Genomic DNA, 15,038 nt, shown 5'->3' with positions numbered 1-15,038 from the left:
GCACTTTGCAAACAAACGTCAGTTGTATTGTTATCATCATCTGAGAACACTCTTGGGAAGCGTTTTCTGTTTTGTTTGGTAATAATTGAACCCTTCGAAACCACATCACTCCAGAGTGCCCCGTACAACCCTGTGTGCCCCCAAAGCTGCTGAACTAGGGAGAGGAATTCCTTCACAGGTGTGTGTTAGAAATTCAGGAAGCATGGAATTTCCCCATTAGTTCTGAACGAGCTACACGTTAAAGGAACAATCGCTAACTTCACAGTCAACAGAATGGTGCCGCCATTTTCAAAACAACTGATTTAGAATCAGATGCTGGAAACAAGATTGTGGGTCTCAAAATCATTCCAAGTTAGTGCGACTGCTGTTTCAAGGCTGCACAGCTTAGTTTGTTAAGAGCAGAAAGAGAAAAGTTAACGCTGAAATACTTGGTATTCACATCTGCAATTCCCATCTGGGTTGAGAAAATAGAGGCCCCAATAGGCACTATGGAAAACCCATTGCTTGCCACGTGGACATCGTGAGAAGTGATCCACAGCAGCCACGGGTGCAGTCAGCTAAGACAAGAGACAGTTGCTTTTTTGTTTTTAACTTTTATTTTAGGTTCAGGGGTGTGTGTGCAGGTTTGTTATGCAGGTAAACTCGTGTCACAGGGGTTTGTTGTATAGATTATTTCATCACCCAGGCATTAAGCCCGGTACCCAGTAATGATTTTTTCCACTCCTTTTCCTCCTCCAAACCTTCACCATCAAGGAGGCCCCAGTGCCTGCTGTTCCCTTCTTTGTGTCCATGCGTTCTCACTGTTTAGCTCCCCCTTACAAGTGAGAGTAAGTGGTATTTGATCTTCTCTTCCTGCATTAGCTTGCTAAGGAAAGGATAATGGCCTCCAGCTCCATCCATGTTCTTGCTAAAGACATGGTCTCATTCTTTTTTATGGCTGCATAGTATTCCATGGTGTATATGTACCACATTTTCTTTATCCAATCTGAAGAGACAGTTGTTGATGTGAATATGGTTTCTCCATTGGATTCAATTCTAAAACTGAGATTCTTAAGAGGTACTGAAAAAAAATAAGATCTTGCCTTTGTTATTACAAATTATCTTTTCTCTACAAAGTGTAAACCTTTTACATACAACATCTCATTTTCTTATTTACTTTTGGAGCTGAAAGTAGGGAAGCTTTTGACTTAAACTCAAAATAGCTGTAAGGGAACGATGGCCCCTTGGAGCTTGCCCCCTCCTTGCTCTTCAGCTCCGTCCCTTGGCAGCAGTGCCCAGGCCATGTTGGAAGGAAATCGGGGGCTTGCACCAAGGAGCTGAGAGAATGGAAGACTTGGAGTTGAAAGGGATTAGGAAGTGCCATGAATAGACTGTGGGGTTGTTAGGTGTGGGGAATGAGACAAGGGTGGATACCCAGGCCTCTGGCTTGGGTAGCAGCAGAGTCACACAGGGAATGGGCAGGAGGCAGGATAGAGGGAGGGAAGGTGGCCTTCTGAGGCTTCGGTAGGCAGGCACCATGTGGGGATGGGAAACTCTGGCCTGGAGCTCTGGATGTGCATTTGGTTGTGGTCAGCACGTAGAGGCCAGCTGAAGCTACCAGAGTGGATGAGATCAGCCCTCAAGGTGGTATTGAGAGAGTGCAGAGAAACCAGGCCAGGGTCTTTGGGAACCTGTGCATAAGCCAGCGCATAGTAGACATCTGTGCTTCCGGGCGGGGCTTCCTGACCATGTGTGTTCTTCAGCAGCATCTGGGGAGCTTTCAAAACTGCTGACGCCGGACAACAACCCAGTCACACCAGAATCTCCAGGGCTGAGACCCAGAGGTCATACTTTCCAAAGCTCCCCTGGTGATCCAGTGAGAAGCACTGAATTGTCAGGGGAAGAAAGAGGCTTCCCTCTCTGGCTCACGCTCCGCCCCTCCTCACTTACCTGCTACTGTGAGACTCTACACACAGGGGTCTCTTTTGTCCACCTTCCAAGCACGTGTTGTTGTCAACACATGTTGCTGTCGCCTCTGACTGGATGCATTTCCCGATTGGAGTGACCCTGTTAGGATAGGACCCATCCCGTTCCTCTTCCTGCCCTTGCTGGTCTAGCGGAGGGTATGGTGCCCAGCCAGGATCAGTATAGATCAGCTCAGTGTACAGCATCGAGCTCCATTTCCAAAGGCCCTTGAGCCCACCCTGCATTTTCTCCTGGATTTCCCTCCTGTGGCAACTTTCTCCTGCACACTGACTACAACTCCGGATTGCCAGCTCAGAGGCCCCTTCGAATCTACATTTTATGCAAAAGCTTTCTTTTTAGAAGCACAGAATGTTTAAGCTGGAGAATCACTTAATACTTTGCTGTGATCTACTAGAGAACTGATTTTATTAAACTTTTTTTTTTTAAATCAAAGATGAAGAGAGAAGACGAGAGAGTTCCTTTATCCTGTAGCATTTTGTCTGTTTCATTGATGAAAGCTCGGGGGCAAAGTGCCCGGCTTGGTGTTTCTCCTCATCAGCTAGTCTTCTTGGCTAGGCTTTGAAATAGACTAGCTTCTCGAGTCCACTGGCAGGTGCTATAGCTAATAACCTACGCATTGATTTGGGATTTGAGATTTTGATTTTTTTTTTGCCGTAAGTTATTGGGGTACAGGTTGTATTTGGTTACATGAGTAAGTTCTTTAGTGGTGATTTGCGAGATTTTGGTGCACCCATCACCTGAGCAGTATACACTGCACCCTATTTGTAGTCTTTTATCCCTCACCTCCCTCCCACTCTTCCCCACAGGTTCCCAAAGTCAATTGTATCATTCTTATGCCTTCGCGTCCTAGTGAGCACAAACGATGTTTGGTTTTCCATTCTTGAGTTACCTCACTTAGAATAATAGTCTCCAGTCTCATCCAGGTCATTGCAAATGCTGTTAATTCATTTCTTTTTATTGTTGAGTTGTATTCCATCATATATATATAGAGCACAGTTTTTTATCCACTCGTTGATTGATGGGCATTTGGGTTGGTTCCACAATTTTGCAATTGTGAATTGTGCTGCATGTGCAAAGTATAAACATGCGTGTGCAAGTATCATTTTCATATCTTTTCCTCTGGGTAGATACAGTAGTGGGATTGCTGGATCAAATGGTAGTTCTACTTTTAGTTCTTTAAGGAATCTCCACACTGTTTTCCATAGCAGCTCTATGAGTTTACATTCCCACCAGCAGTGTAAAAATGTTCCCTGATCACACCAAAAAATAAAATCCTAGTGGCAAGGCCAAAATAAAGTGCTCACAAATGCAGGTCACCCCCACATTCAGCAGAACGAAGGGTGAGAGGTCTCGTGCTCTAGGTTGCAGTCAGCCAAGATCGTGCCACTGCACTCCAGCCTGGGTTTTATATGTTGGCATGCTTCTGGGGTCTTGCGTCCCTTCTCCCCTGCTTCTTCCCTTGGGGTGGGCTGTCCGCATGCACAGTGGCCTGCCAGCACTTGGGAGGGAGCATGCACAGTGTGGTCACTGGAGTTGTGCGCATGCTCACTTGAGATGCTCCTCCCTTACCAGTCGAATGTCCCTAGAAGGTCATAGACCAGTTAACTCCACCATTTTGCCTCTTAAGGTGCATGGTTGAGCCCACTCACCCAACCCCTGAGATCTTATCAGGAAGCTGCTGATCACCCGCTTCTGGTGTTTCTGTTTATTGGGAGGCTGCCTTTCGCTAGTGCCGGCTGTAACTAATGATTATTAGAGAAATACAGTAAACAACCACCTGCCCATCATGAGATGGTCACCTGACATTCTTGGTGTGTGTATGTATTGGAAGGAGCCCTCTCCTGCCCTGCTCATGCCTGACTAGCTCCCCACTGTAACATAACCACTTACTCGTCTCTGGGGCCTCAGTTCTCAGCTCCGAAGCAGAGGTTCTAGGGCTGGCCCCTCACGCTCGTGGTGAGAGTAGATGAGGGAACCCGCATAGGCTGCCTCAGCTGCCAGCACAGACTGTAGCCCCCAGCCTGGCCTCCAGTCCTGCTTCTGCCACGCTGGACCTGTATGACCAGGGCCGTCACTTAATGTCTGCAAGCCTCAGTTTCCTTGTCTGCAAACAGGGATGATAACAATGGTTCATTGTTACCTGCTTCATAGGGTTCAGATGAGATGAGCAGTTTATTCCACATGTGCTAAGGCCTCCAGGAGGAGGCAGCGCCAGGTGTGTGCTGGCTCTGACCATGTGTGATGCTGGACACAACATAGGTGGCTGATGCCTGGCACATGTCTGCCAGCTCACTCACTGCAGTTATCACACCACACTGGCTCAGGGATCAGGATTAAAATTTGGGATTCTGAGTTCCTAAATTCTGTGACTCTGGGTCTGCAAAATAACACCTATCAAATGGTGCTTGGCTGGCACTCTTTTCTCCCTGAATGTCCGTGTGTGTTGGGGCCTGGGAATGCAGCCGGCCCAGGCGTTGGGCCAGCGCAAGGATCCAGTTCAATCAGTGCCCACTTCTGCCTTTGAAGGTGCGTAATCTGCTTTATAGCCCTGACTTGCCACTTCGTACATAATGACAGGGAGGCAGACACAGTGGAGTGTCCCTAGTGATTTTTCCATCACTCATTGAATGACTGTCTTGGTTTAAAATCATGCCTGCTGCCTTAATGATGTTTTAAGAAATATAAAAATAGGAGTACATAACGCTGTATTCACCATGGCTTTTATCTGTCACAATTTCGCACAAAGCACAAATTGTTGCAAAAATACCTGAACTTCGCTATCATGGGGGTGCTTTGAAGAGATTGTTAGGTGTACAGCAATTATTCATGGGCCCAGGGTAAGTCCCATCCCAGCTCTGTCGCAAGGCCCTGCTTGTCCAGAGGGGCTCGGAGCCGCCTTTCAGGGGGAGCCTGGGCCACAAAGGCACAGCCAAACAGAGATGAACAAATAGCCTCGTGGGGGCCCAAGTGCTGAAACGGTTTTTCTCATGGTAAGCAAACTTGAATAAACCTGGGAACGGCCAGAGGCGGTAATTAAAACTCGTGGCCCAGTTCTCCATTCATTTTCAGCAGAAAACTGTGGGTTTCTTTCAAGCCAAACTGAGAGGATGTTGAGGTCCTAGAGCAGAATGTTTGTCCTCAAGCTTGTCCTGCCTGTCAGAACAGGACTAACAGAGGAGCGGTTTAGGGGAGGGAGGGGGATTTGTCCTGCTGTGAAGGAGGGGATATGGTGGGGCAGGTTTTAGCTGCAGAACACACTTCTGTGCCTGTGCAGCAGAGCTGATGAGCCGCACAGGGAGCGCCTCACCCTGCTCCTGGAAGAGCAGGTGCACACCTGAGAGGGAAGCGCATTTACAGCCAGGGCTTTGCACACCCCAGAGGGAAGCACGTTTACAACCAGAGCTCTGCACACCCCAGAGGGAAGCACATTTACAGCCAGGGCTCTGCACACCCCAGAGGGAAGCACGTTTACAACCAGGGTTCTGCACACCTGAGCGGGAAGCACGTTTACAACCAGGGCTCTGCACACCTGAGAGGGAAGCACGTTTACAACCAGGGCTCTGCACACCTGAGAGGGAAGCGCATTTACAAGCAGGGCCCTGCCTTTTCCTCTGCAGGTGGCTCGACAGCTCCAGCCCTCCGTGGTGTGGATTGAAGACACAGAAAAAACCTTCTACAAAAAAGTTCCCAACTCAGAAAAGATGGTGAGGACTTTCTCATGCCTTACTTTGGCCTTTTCTTTCCTCCAAAGGAGGCCCTTACCAAGGCCTACCTCTACTTTTTGAGAAGGTCTTGCCTTCTCAAGTGAGGAAGGAAACACTGGGGCTCTCTGTAGTGGTCTCTACCTGCCCTAACTGTATTTGAAAGGGTTCTGTGGTCTGACTTTATGAGACATAGTTTAGAAGGAAAGAAAGTGTGGAAGAAAGGGGAGAGGGATTTTCCACCCAAACATACGATTCAGAGGTAAGAAACAATTTAGAGAACTCTGCTCAGTTAAAGCAAATGGCACACATAGGAGTTATTATTAGGATTTCCTATTGTTCATCATAATAAATAGCAAAAGGCCCGCAATTTATGAAGAAACACCCTCAACAGAACTGCTAAGTGCACAGCATTCCGGCCTCCAGGGAGTCCTGTTTCAATTGCTTCCTTCCTTCTTTTCTCTCCTTTCAATGGTCCCCCTCCCCCACCACTTCCCCCCACAAATCACCAGCAAATTTCCCACAAGTTAAAAAAAAATGTGCAGATACACGAGATTGTTATTCCACATCAATTTGCACCAAAGCAAATAGTGGTTAACTGTGAATTTCTGATTAAATTCATAAGGATTTTAATCACTTTTGATCCTTATGTATTATACATCACTTTTCGCAGGTAGAGATGATTTGGATAAAGAGTGGAAGCTCAATCTTTTCTTCCCCAAATGAGCCTTGATTGCCCTGTCATTTCAGAAAGTCTTCAGAGAACTCATTTATTATTTAATCTGGGACTCTAGTAGTTCGCTCCCTCTGCTGGCGAAGTTGCTGCATTGCAGAAAAACTTGAAAAGGTCCACAAGTAGGTGTGCAAAATGGATGGCAGGAATGACCGGGTTCTCCACCAGGTCCCACGTCTAAGAGAAATGCAGGGCAGCGTTTCGTCTCAGGTGTCACACACCTGGAGTTATCAGAAACCTGGCTCATTTATGGGCAGGGGCTACTCCCTCTCCCACCAGACATCAGCCTGGGGAGTGGAAAACACTGGCCTGGAACTCAGGCCAGCCATGCACAGCATTCACACAGCTGGCTGTGTGTCCTTAAACAAGTAACTTAACCTCTCTGAGCCTCCGCTTCTTTTACTATTAAATGAAAGCATTTCAGCCCGCACGGCCTCTGAGTTCATGCAGCCCCCTGCATTCTCCCACAGTGTCCTGGGCTTGCCATCAGTGCTTGCGGCTGCCTGCCCACTGCACATCTGAGTCTGGGAGAGCAAGGGGAATGAGAATGTTCCTCCTGAGACAGCCAGAGAAGCACTGGGGAAGGAGTGCTGAGAGGGTGCCTTTGAGAGAAAGCTGGAGGCAGGGAATGAAATATAGGCCCTGTAGACACCCTCGCACAAAGGGAGTGGATGTGAGGGGAAGGAGGCCCGCTGAGGAGGGAGCTAAAAACCGTGAAGAAGCAGCCGAGCCTGCAGAACCCTGCCCTGAATCAGCCCTTTTGCTGCTGACACAGAGTGAACCTCTCAGCACCGTCCCTGATTCCCGCAAACCCTGCCCATGCCTAGCTTTTTCCCTGTAGGAAATGAAGGCCACTGGAGGCATGGTCTTTGTTGTGGACGAATCGTATGTTTTCTCCGTTCACTTCCCATTAGAGGAGTCCGTCGTCTGTTGGGGAGGTCAACTGCACTGAGGACCAGGAGTCACATCCTGGGATAAGTCCTAGGGGACTGCAAGCCCGGCCAGGGGACCTGAGCCACCCCAGACTCAGAGCTGCAAGAGGCATGAATGCCATCCTTCGCCCCCCACCGCAGTATTTCCACCCCCAGCTCCAATGCTGCAGCAGGAAAGGGGCGGGGGAGGAAACCATTGCGTGTGCATAACCAGCTCTACATGGAACTCCAGCTCCACTCGGCCTGCACCGTGCTGTGATGGCATTGCGGGGCCTGCCCCTCAGGGAGCAGGGCTGCAGAGTTCCTGCTGCCTTCCCGCGTCTCCAGAGCCATGACTGGGCCAGTCCTGCTGTCCTTCCCAGCCTCCCAGCCTCTGAGACTCTGTGTCTCACCCAAGATCCTCAGCCACCAGGGCCCCAGGTAGCCATGAGCATTGGACGTCCACATTCTGAAGGTGACCAAAAGCCAAGGGCAGCAGAGGCATCCACAGGTGAGGGGAGCCCAGGAGGCATCGCAACCAGCTCCTTATTGCATCACTCAGCCACCCAGGGAGCCCAGCCCTTCCTCCCACCTGCCCCAGCCTCTGTCCCAAAGGCTGCCCTGATCCCAAGGGCACAGAGGCACAGAGAAGAACATCCAGGAGGCTGGCACTCCACCAGCTACGGCCGCCATGCAGGCAACAGGGCCAACCTTGCTCTGGGGTTGAGGGACTCCGGGAAATCCCCTTGAAAATCCAGTGACTGAATGCACCCTCCAGCACCTCTGCCTTTGGGGTGAGGCCCCTCCCTCAGTAAGAGGCAGGAAGTTCACCCAAGGATGGGGCATGGTGAAGATCAGTGAGGTCAGTGACGCCTCCCGAGCATGGAAGCCAAACTTCCCAGGCGCAGGGACACTGCTGCGGACAGGAAAAGGAGGACCCTGGTGGCAGTGGGGGACATCGATTGAATACCTCCTTTTTCCCAAGCACAATACTTATGTCAGGGAAACTCCCAGCAATCCTGAGAGGAAGGTATTGTTTTCTCTGTGACACAAAAGAGAACAAAGGCTCCCAGAAGGCACACAGCTGCTCTCGGGTCATGCTGGGATTCAGAAACAAGGTTGCCAGAATGGGGCCTTCTCCCCACCACACACAGCACAGGCTGGAAGACATGGGGGGGAACCACCAGCTTCGCCTTCTGCCCATAGGGTCAGCCCTCCTGGTGCACCTAAACCACACCGCATCCCTGAGGCCCTCTGAGCCCTGGGGCCACTCTAAACATCATCCCAAAACCTACCTTTGGGGCCCTCTTGTCTTAGAACCAAATGGGCCCTACTCCAGAATTCTCTGTCCTCCCGCCCACACTCCTGTTCCCCTCACACTGTCCTCAGCAACCTTTGAGAGAACCCCTCACATCTCTAGAATTTCAGCAAAGTCCAAACTCCAAGTACCCCCACTCCAACCCCTGCCACTTTTACAAACACACCCCTGCCCTCTGCAGACGCCTGGACCAGGCCCGCTCCCTTTCTCCTCCTTCTAGAAGGAGAGCAGCGTCTCCTCCCATCTGCGCCTACAGTGCACTCAGTCAGCTGTTTGTGTCTGAGGCGAAGGCGGTAAAGAATGAGGCGCACAGGCTGCTTCTGCATTTTCTGCCCCATTACCCTTTGTTACTTCATCTAGCAAGCACCTTCCTGACATCACAATAGTGCCTCCGCCAAGGAATTGCTGCTTTCTTGGGGCTGGCTGTGGCAGTTGTTTTGTGGAGCTAACTGCAGAATAGCAAATTGAAATTGCTGCGTGGATGCTAGCCACTAATTTGAAATTGCCCAAAGTAATACAGTTGTGAGGGGCTGGCAGGCCCCGCGGTAGGGGCGGCAGTTTTGGAGGTGGCCAGGTGATCATGGGGTGGTTTGCTGGCATGATGGATGAGTGCACAGGTCTCGTGCATAATGGATGGCTCTGCACTGGAATGGGGGTTGTCTGAGTGTAGGGAAACTACCAATTGAATGACACACCCATTTCTGTCCCCTGTTCATGGGACTGCACCTCACCGTCAGCAAGGATGTCACTCTGGACATTGCCCAGAATCAATATTTGTTATCCAAATAGGCTGATTCATTTCAAATGTCCCTGCCATTTCAGGACACAAAGGTAGCAGTATCATCTCCTGCCTCAGAAAGGGCAGGGATCACGCTGCCATCACCGTGGCAACTGGGTTGCTGAGGATGGGCTCAGACCATGCAGGTGTGTCTCTACCCCCATGGATTCTCAGTCTCCAGCCTCACCAGGACCCTCGGATCAGTCCTACTTCCACTGTTCTTTGGGCAGCTCACATGTGCACCCTACATGCCCAGTCACTCCCACCACCTGCTTTGTTCCTTAAAGGCGAGTCTCTTCTCACCACCACACTCACCCCTCAACCCACCACCATCAGCTTGCTGCCCCCACCACTCTATAGAAATTGTTCTCACAAAGTTCTTAGGGCCGGGCACGGTGGCTCACACTTGTAATCCCAGCACTTTGGGAGGCTGAGGCAGGAAGATCACTTAAGGTCAGAAGTTCAGGACTAGCATGGCCAACATGGAAAAACCTTGTCTCTACTAAAAATACAAAAATTAGCTGGGCATGGTGGTGCACACCTGTAATCTCAGCTACTCAGGAGGCACAAGAATCACTTGAACCCAGGAGGTGGTGATTGCAATGAACAGAGATTGTGCAACTGCACTCCAGCCTGGATGACACAGTGAGACTCTGTCTCAAAAATAAAAGAAATTGTTCTCACAAAGTTCTTTGACACGAGAAGTGCAAGACTTTTCTGAAAACTACAAAAACATTGTTGAGAAATTTAAAGGAAGCCTAAATAAATGGAAAGACATTTGTATTCATTGGTTGAAAGACTTAATCTTGTTAAGATGGTAATAATTCCCAAATTGGCCTACATATTCAATGCAATTCCTATGAAATCTCAGCTGGCTTATTTGCAGAAATTGGTAACTGATCCTAAAATTCATCCAGAAATTCAAGAGATCCAGCCAAAACATTCTTCAAAAGAAAAATAAAGTTGGGGGACTCACATGTCCCAATTTCATTTTCCAACTTACCACAAAGCTACAAGAATCAAGACAGTGTGGACTGGCCTAAGAAGAGACATAGATCAATGAATCAGAATCAAGAATCCAGTAATAAAGCCTTACATTACAGTTCATTTTGACAAAGGTGCAAAGACAATTCAATTCAGAAAGAATAGTCTTTTCAACAAGTAGTGCTGGGACTATTGGATTGCTACCTGCAAAAGAAAGAGTTGGACCCTTACCTCACGCCATATACAAAAATCAACCCATAATGTATCAAAGACCTAAAAATAAGGGCTAAAACTAGAACACTCTTAAAAGAAAATATAGGCATAAATTTTGTGACCTTCGATTAGGCAGTTGTTCCTTAGATATGACACCAAAAGCACAGGCCACAAAAGGAAAATTGCACCTCATCAAAATTAAAAACTTTTTTGCTGCAAAGGACATCCTCAAGAAAGTGAAAAGACAACCCACAGAACAGCAGAAAATGTTTGCAAACCACGTAATATTGAGAGACTTCTATCTATTAATAGAACCTACAAAGAACCCTTACAACTCAATAATGAAAAGACAAGTAACCCAACTTTTAAAGTGGACCAACAATCTAAATACACATTTTTCCAAATAAGATAAACAAATGACCAATAAGCACATGAAAAGATGCAGGAATATCATTAGCCATCAGCCAAATGGGAGCAAAAATGGCCTCGACTGTGCTTGGGAAGTCTCTGCAGAGGCTCTCACCATTGCCCCTGGTGTGCTCCTCCTTCCCCGGCTTCCTCTTTGCTGTCTGCACTGGGGGTGAGGTTCATTTGCAGCCAGGCTGTTGCCCATGGCAACATGGTCAGATCTGACTCCCACGGGCTGGAAGTCGTCCTCCCTGGGGTGCTGAACAGCCAGCCTGTCCTCGCTCATTCCTCTCCCTCATTAGTGCTGAGATTATGCTAAAATAATTCAGTTCAAACTATTTCCCAACTGCTTCAGAGAGATAAGTTTCACAACCTTATGTAACCAGGTATTTTTCAGACATGAGATGCAGGAGCTGGGCTCTTCATTGTTCCAGCAATCGGCAAAGGAAGTCTTGTGTCCAGCTTCCAAACAACTCAGGAAAATGGGAGCACCACAGCTCATTACAGGTCCCTGCGAGCTTCCTTCCGTTTGTAAATCAGCCACCACTTCCCATTCCTAGGGCCAAGATGCTTCCTTCCTTCCCACCCTCTAAATCTGGACACCAGAGGTTGAGGAAAGGAAACACTGACAATTAAAATCTACTGGGTCATACTGGGAAGCACATTCCAAGACCCATCCCAGGACAAACCTTAAGAAATTGTGTTTGTCAGAGCTTTGCAATCACTTTAACAAATGATGCTGCAACGCATTCTAAGTAAATTTTCTTTCATTTTTTCATTCTTTTTTTCTATATGTGGACCAATTTTTTTCTCTCTCTCTCTCCCAGAATGAACCTAAACGCCTGAAAAAACACCTTCCCCAAATCCTGAAACTCCTGAAACCAGATGACCGGATTCTGATTGTGGGGACCACACGGCGTCCCTTCGATGCTGAACTCCAATCTTTCTGCAAAGTTTACCAGAAAATTATTTTGGTGCCCAGACCAGACTATGCTTCCAGATACGGCAAGTACCCCCAGCCCCTTCCCATGCATGGTAGCTGAGGCTGGGCTGTCCACTGTGTGCTTGCCAGGAGGGCGGCCCTTGGACCCAGTGGGCGCCAGATGAGTTGAGGGGAGCCTGCACCCGGTGGGGTGTGCGTACCTGCACCCAACACAGAGCACGTGCTGCAGATATAAACCGCTAGGTCACGTTCTGTTCTTAGCATATATCTCTCTACCCAAGACAAAAGGAAACTGGACAAGTATTACCCTGACAGTGACAAAAGCCGTGTGGGTGCTGATTTTTCTTGGGACGGGTAGATTAGGATCACTCACCTTGCACCCATGGTGATGGTGTCTTCCTCATAGAGTGTAGTGTCTTTTCACCGGGTTGGGTTTTCTTTTTCTTCCAGTCTCAAAGTCCAGTTGCATAATGATTTACTTAAAATGAACATTAAAATACAACGAGAGCTTACTTTTTCAATTCTTTCTCCTTAAATAGATTCAAAATCCACTTCTTTTGAAACATGTTTTTTAATGGGAATGACACAAAAAAAGAGCCCCTGGGAGGCAAAGCAGTGGAGTGGGGAGGAGCCTGGGTCAGGGCTCTCAGGACGCCTGGCTCAGAATCCTGGCTCTGCCCCTGCATAGCTGGGTGACCCTGACAAGTCGGTCACCTTCTGAGCCGCCATCTTCTCATCTGTGAAGTAGGAGAACGGTTCATGCCACAGGGCTGCTGTGACGCTCACGAGGTGTTAGCAGAGCACCTGGCCCCATGTGGCCCCCAGAGAGAAAGGGTGTTGGCGGCAGTGATAGTGGAGGTAGAGGAAGAGAAGAGGGTGGCGTGGGCTGGGCAGGAGGGAAGGGCGGGTGGCGAATGGCAAGGGAAGCTGGCGAGAGTGCTGGTGGCTGTTCTGCTATCTAGTGCTGTGTGAAAACCTCCCTGAAGGCTCAAACAGCACATTATTCCATCATGTGCTTCCAAGGGTTGTCTGGGCAGAGCTGGGGCATTCTCCTTAATGTACCTCATGATGTGAGAGTCACATGAAAGTTGAGGCTCCTTCGTCTGGAGACTGGACAGTGTGGATACCCAAGATCGCTCACGCATGTGACTGGAGTTGCTGCTGGCCATCGTGGGCACTGAGAGGGGCCTATGTCAACTGGACAGGCTGCACCTGGCCTCAGTGCAGCTTCTCACACCTGGCAGCTGGGTCCCACGACGGGTTATCTCATGAGCACATGTTTCAAGAAGTTGGGGTAGTAGCTGAAAGGATTCTTGTGACCCAGCCTCACAAGCCACACAGAGGGACCATCACCACCCTCTGCTGGTGAAGAGGAAGGCACAGGGCCAGCCCAGATTCACGAGTGGCCTAGGACACACGGATGTGAATCCACAGGGGTGGCTCGTGGCAGGGCCGCTATAACACTGCACTGGCAGGGAGCGGTGAGGACTTAGAGGTAAGATGGCGATGGTGCTGTCAGTGTTAGAGATGGTGAGGGGGTTGGCGGGAGGTGACAGCATGTGCTAATGGAGACAGAAGTGCTTGCTGGCAGTAGGGGTGGAGGCAGTGTGGGGTGATGCTGAGGAGGCGGGAGATAGGGTGACTGTGTTGATGGTGGTGTGGGTGGCTCTGGGGAGGGTGCTGGGAATGGTGGCAAAGGCCACATTTGACACTGGAGATGATGACGGTCAGTGGCAGGAGCAGCAGACATGCTGGTGCCAGTGGTGGTGGCCGTGGTGGCAGTGGTGGTGGCCGTGGTGGCAGTGGTGGTGGCCGTGGGGGCAGTGGTGGTGGCCGTGGGGGCAGTGGTGGTGGCCGTGGTGCCAGTGGTGGTGGCCGTGGTGCCAGTGGTGGTGGTGGTCAGCATGAATGGTAGTAATACAGTGATTAGGTCAGACTTGGTTTCTGTTCTTCCTTCTCCAATCACATGAGCACCTCAAAGCAGAGGGCATATATGGTCCTCTCTGGCTGTTCGTAAGTTGATGCTCAATTTTTTTTGCCAAAAGAACGACCATCCACTCCCTGCATGCTATAAACAGCTAGCTTATTAGCCACTGTGTTTGCAACATGTGCTTATTTCTGTCTTGATAAAATTGCGATCCTGGCTTTCTAAATCAATGTTATATACAAAATACAGGAAGTCTTTAGGCCCAGCTATTTCTGCATCCATCTAGTGCCTTCTTCATCTTTTAGGGCCTCAAAACGCTCCCCACAAACGCTTTGCACCCGGCCAGCATCAAAAGAAGCGAGGGAAGACAGGATGGAGGAGTCACAGAAGATCTTAAGGACTAGACCCAGAAGAGGCCAACATTTCCTCCAGCCAGATCATGTTGGCCAGAATGAGAAACATGGATGAAGGGGGCAGGGCTATCCAGCCGAGAAAGGAGACAGCACGAGATGGGCAGGCACCACAGTCTCGCCGCAGCCCACACAGCCAATGCCGGGGGTTCCACGCCCCTGGCCTTAGCAGGACTACCCCTCTCTCCTCTCATGCGCTCTTCTTTTTTTCTCCCTTTTTTGTATGGTATCTATATTTTAAGCTATGTTAATGGAATAAGGTAGGGTATTATTAATTCAAAGGGGCTGGAGCATTATTCTGGACTCTGGACAGAATGGTTTCTATTGTTTGACAAAACTATAGGCCCTTTGAAAATGAAGCTATTGATGGATGGTCAGCAATTTTGTTCTTTTGATAAAACACCACGCATTGCTTAGGATTCAGATCACACTGCAGATTCCTACCTGAATCTCCTCACAGCATCGTGATGGGAGAGGAAGGAAAGAAAGCGTCCCTCCACCTGTGGGCAAATGATAAAGCTGCACCAGACACTTCTCTGGGGCCCTGGGTTCTGTCCACTGAAGCACATGCTCCTCAATATTACCGTCTTGGGGAGTGATGTGTTCAGGCCACCATTCTGGCCGACGTCATCGCCCCTCATCCAGCATTTCCTCCAGTGACCTTGAAGTTTTCATAGCCACAGTGGCTGGGACATCTGTCTTACAGAAAGACTGTTCTTGTCTTTGCAGTGATCAAAAGTGGTCTCT

At 49.2% G+C, this 15,038-nt stretch overlaps 1 protein-coding gene across 4 annotated transcripts in view; it reads left to right on the top strand.

The window, feature by feature from the left end:
• The window catches only part of IQCA1 (IQ motif containing with AAA domain 1), a 170,169-nt gene that overhangs the window by 144,092 nt on the left and 11,039 nt on the right, over positions 1-15,038 (top strand). For 3 of the 4 annotated variants that reach the window (XM_054478407.2, XM_054478406.2, XM_054478409.2), the window contains 2 exons: positions 5,583-5,669; positions 11,839-12,016. In XM_054478407.2, coding sequence (XP_054334382.1) covers positions 5,583-5,669; positions 11,839-12,016 — 265 coding nt within the window. The remainder of the gene's footprint in view (positions 1-5,582; positions 5,670-11,838; positions 12,017-15,038) is intronic. The other variant, XM_054478408.2, reaches the window with a different exon arrangement.

This window comes from Pongo pygmaeus, chromosome 11 (genome assembly GCF_028885625.2).
Source record: "Pongo pygmaeus isolate AG05252 chromosome 11, NHGRI_mPonPyg2-v2.0_pri, whole genome shotgun sequence".
Taxonomy (NCBI): Eukaryota; Metazoa; Chordata; class Mammalia; order Primates; family Hominidae; genus Pongo; species Pongo pygmaeus.
The sequence above is the reverse complement of the archived record's forward strand: the minus strand, read 5'-3'. Positions and strand labels throughout refer to the sequence as shown.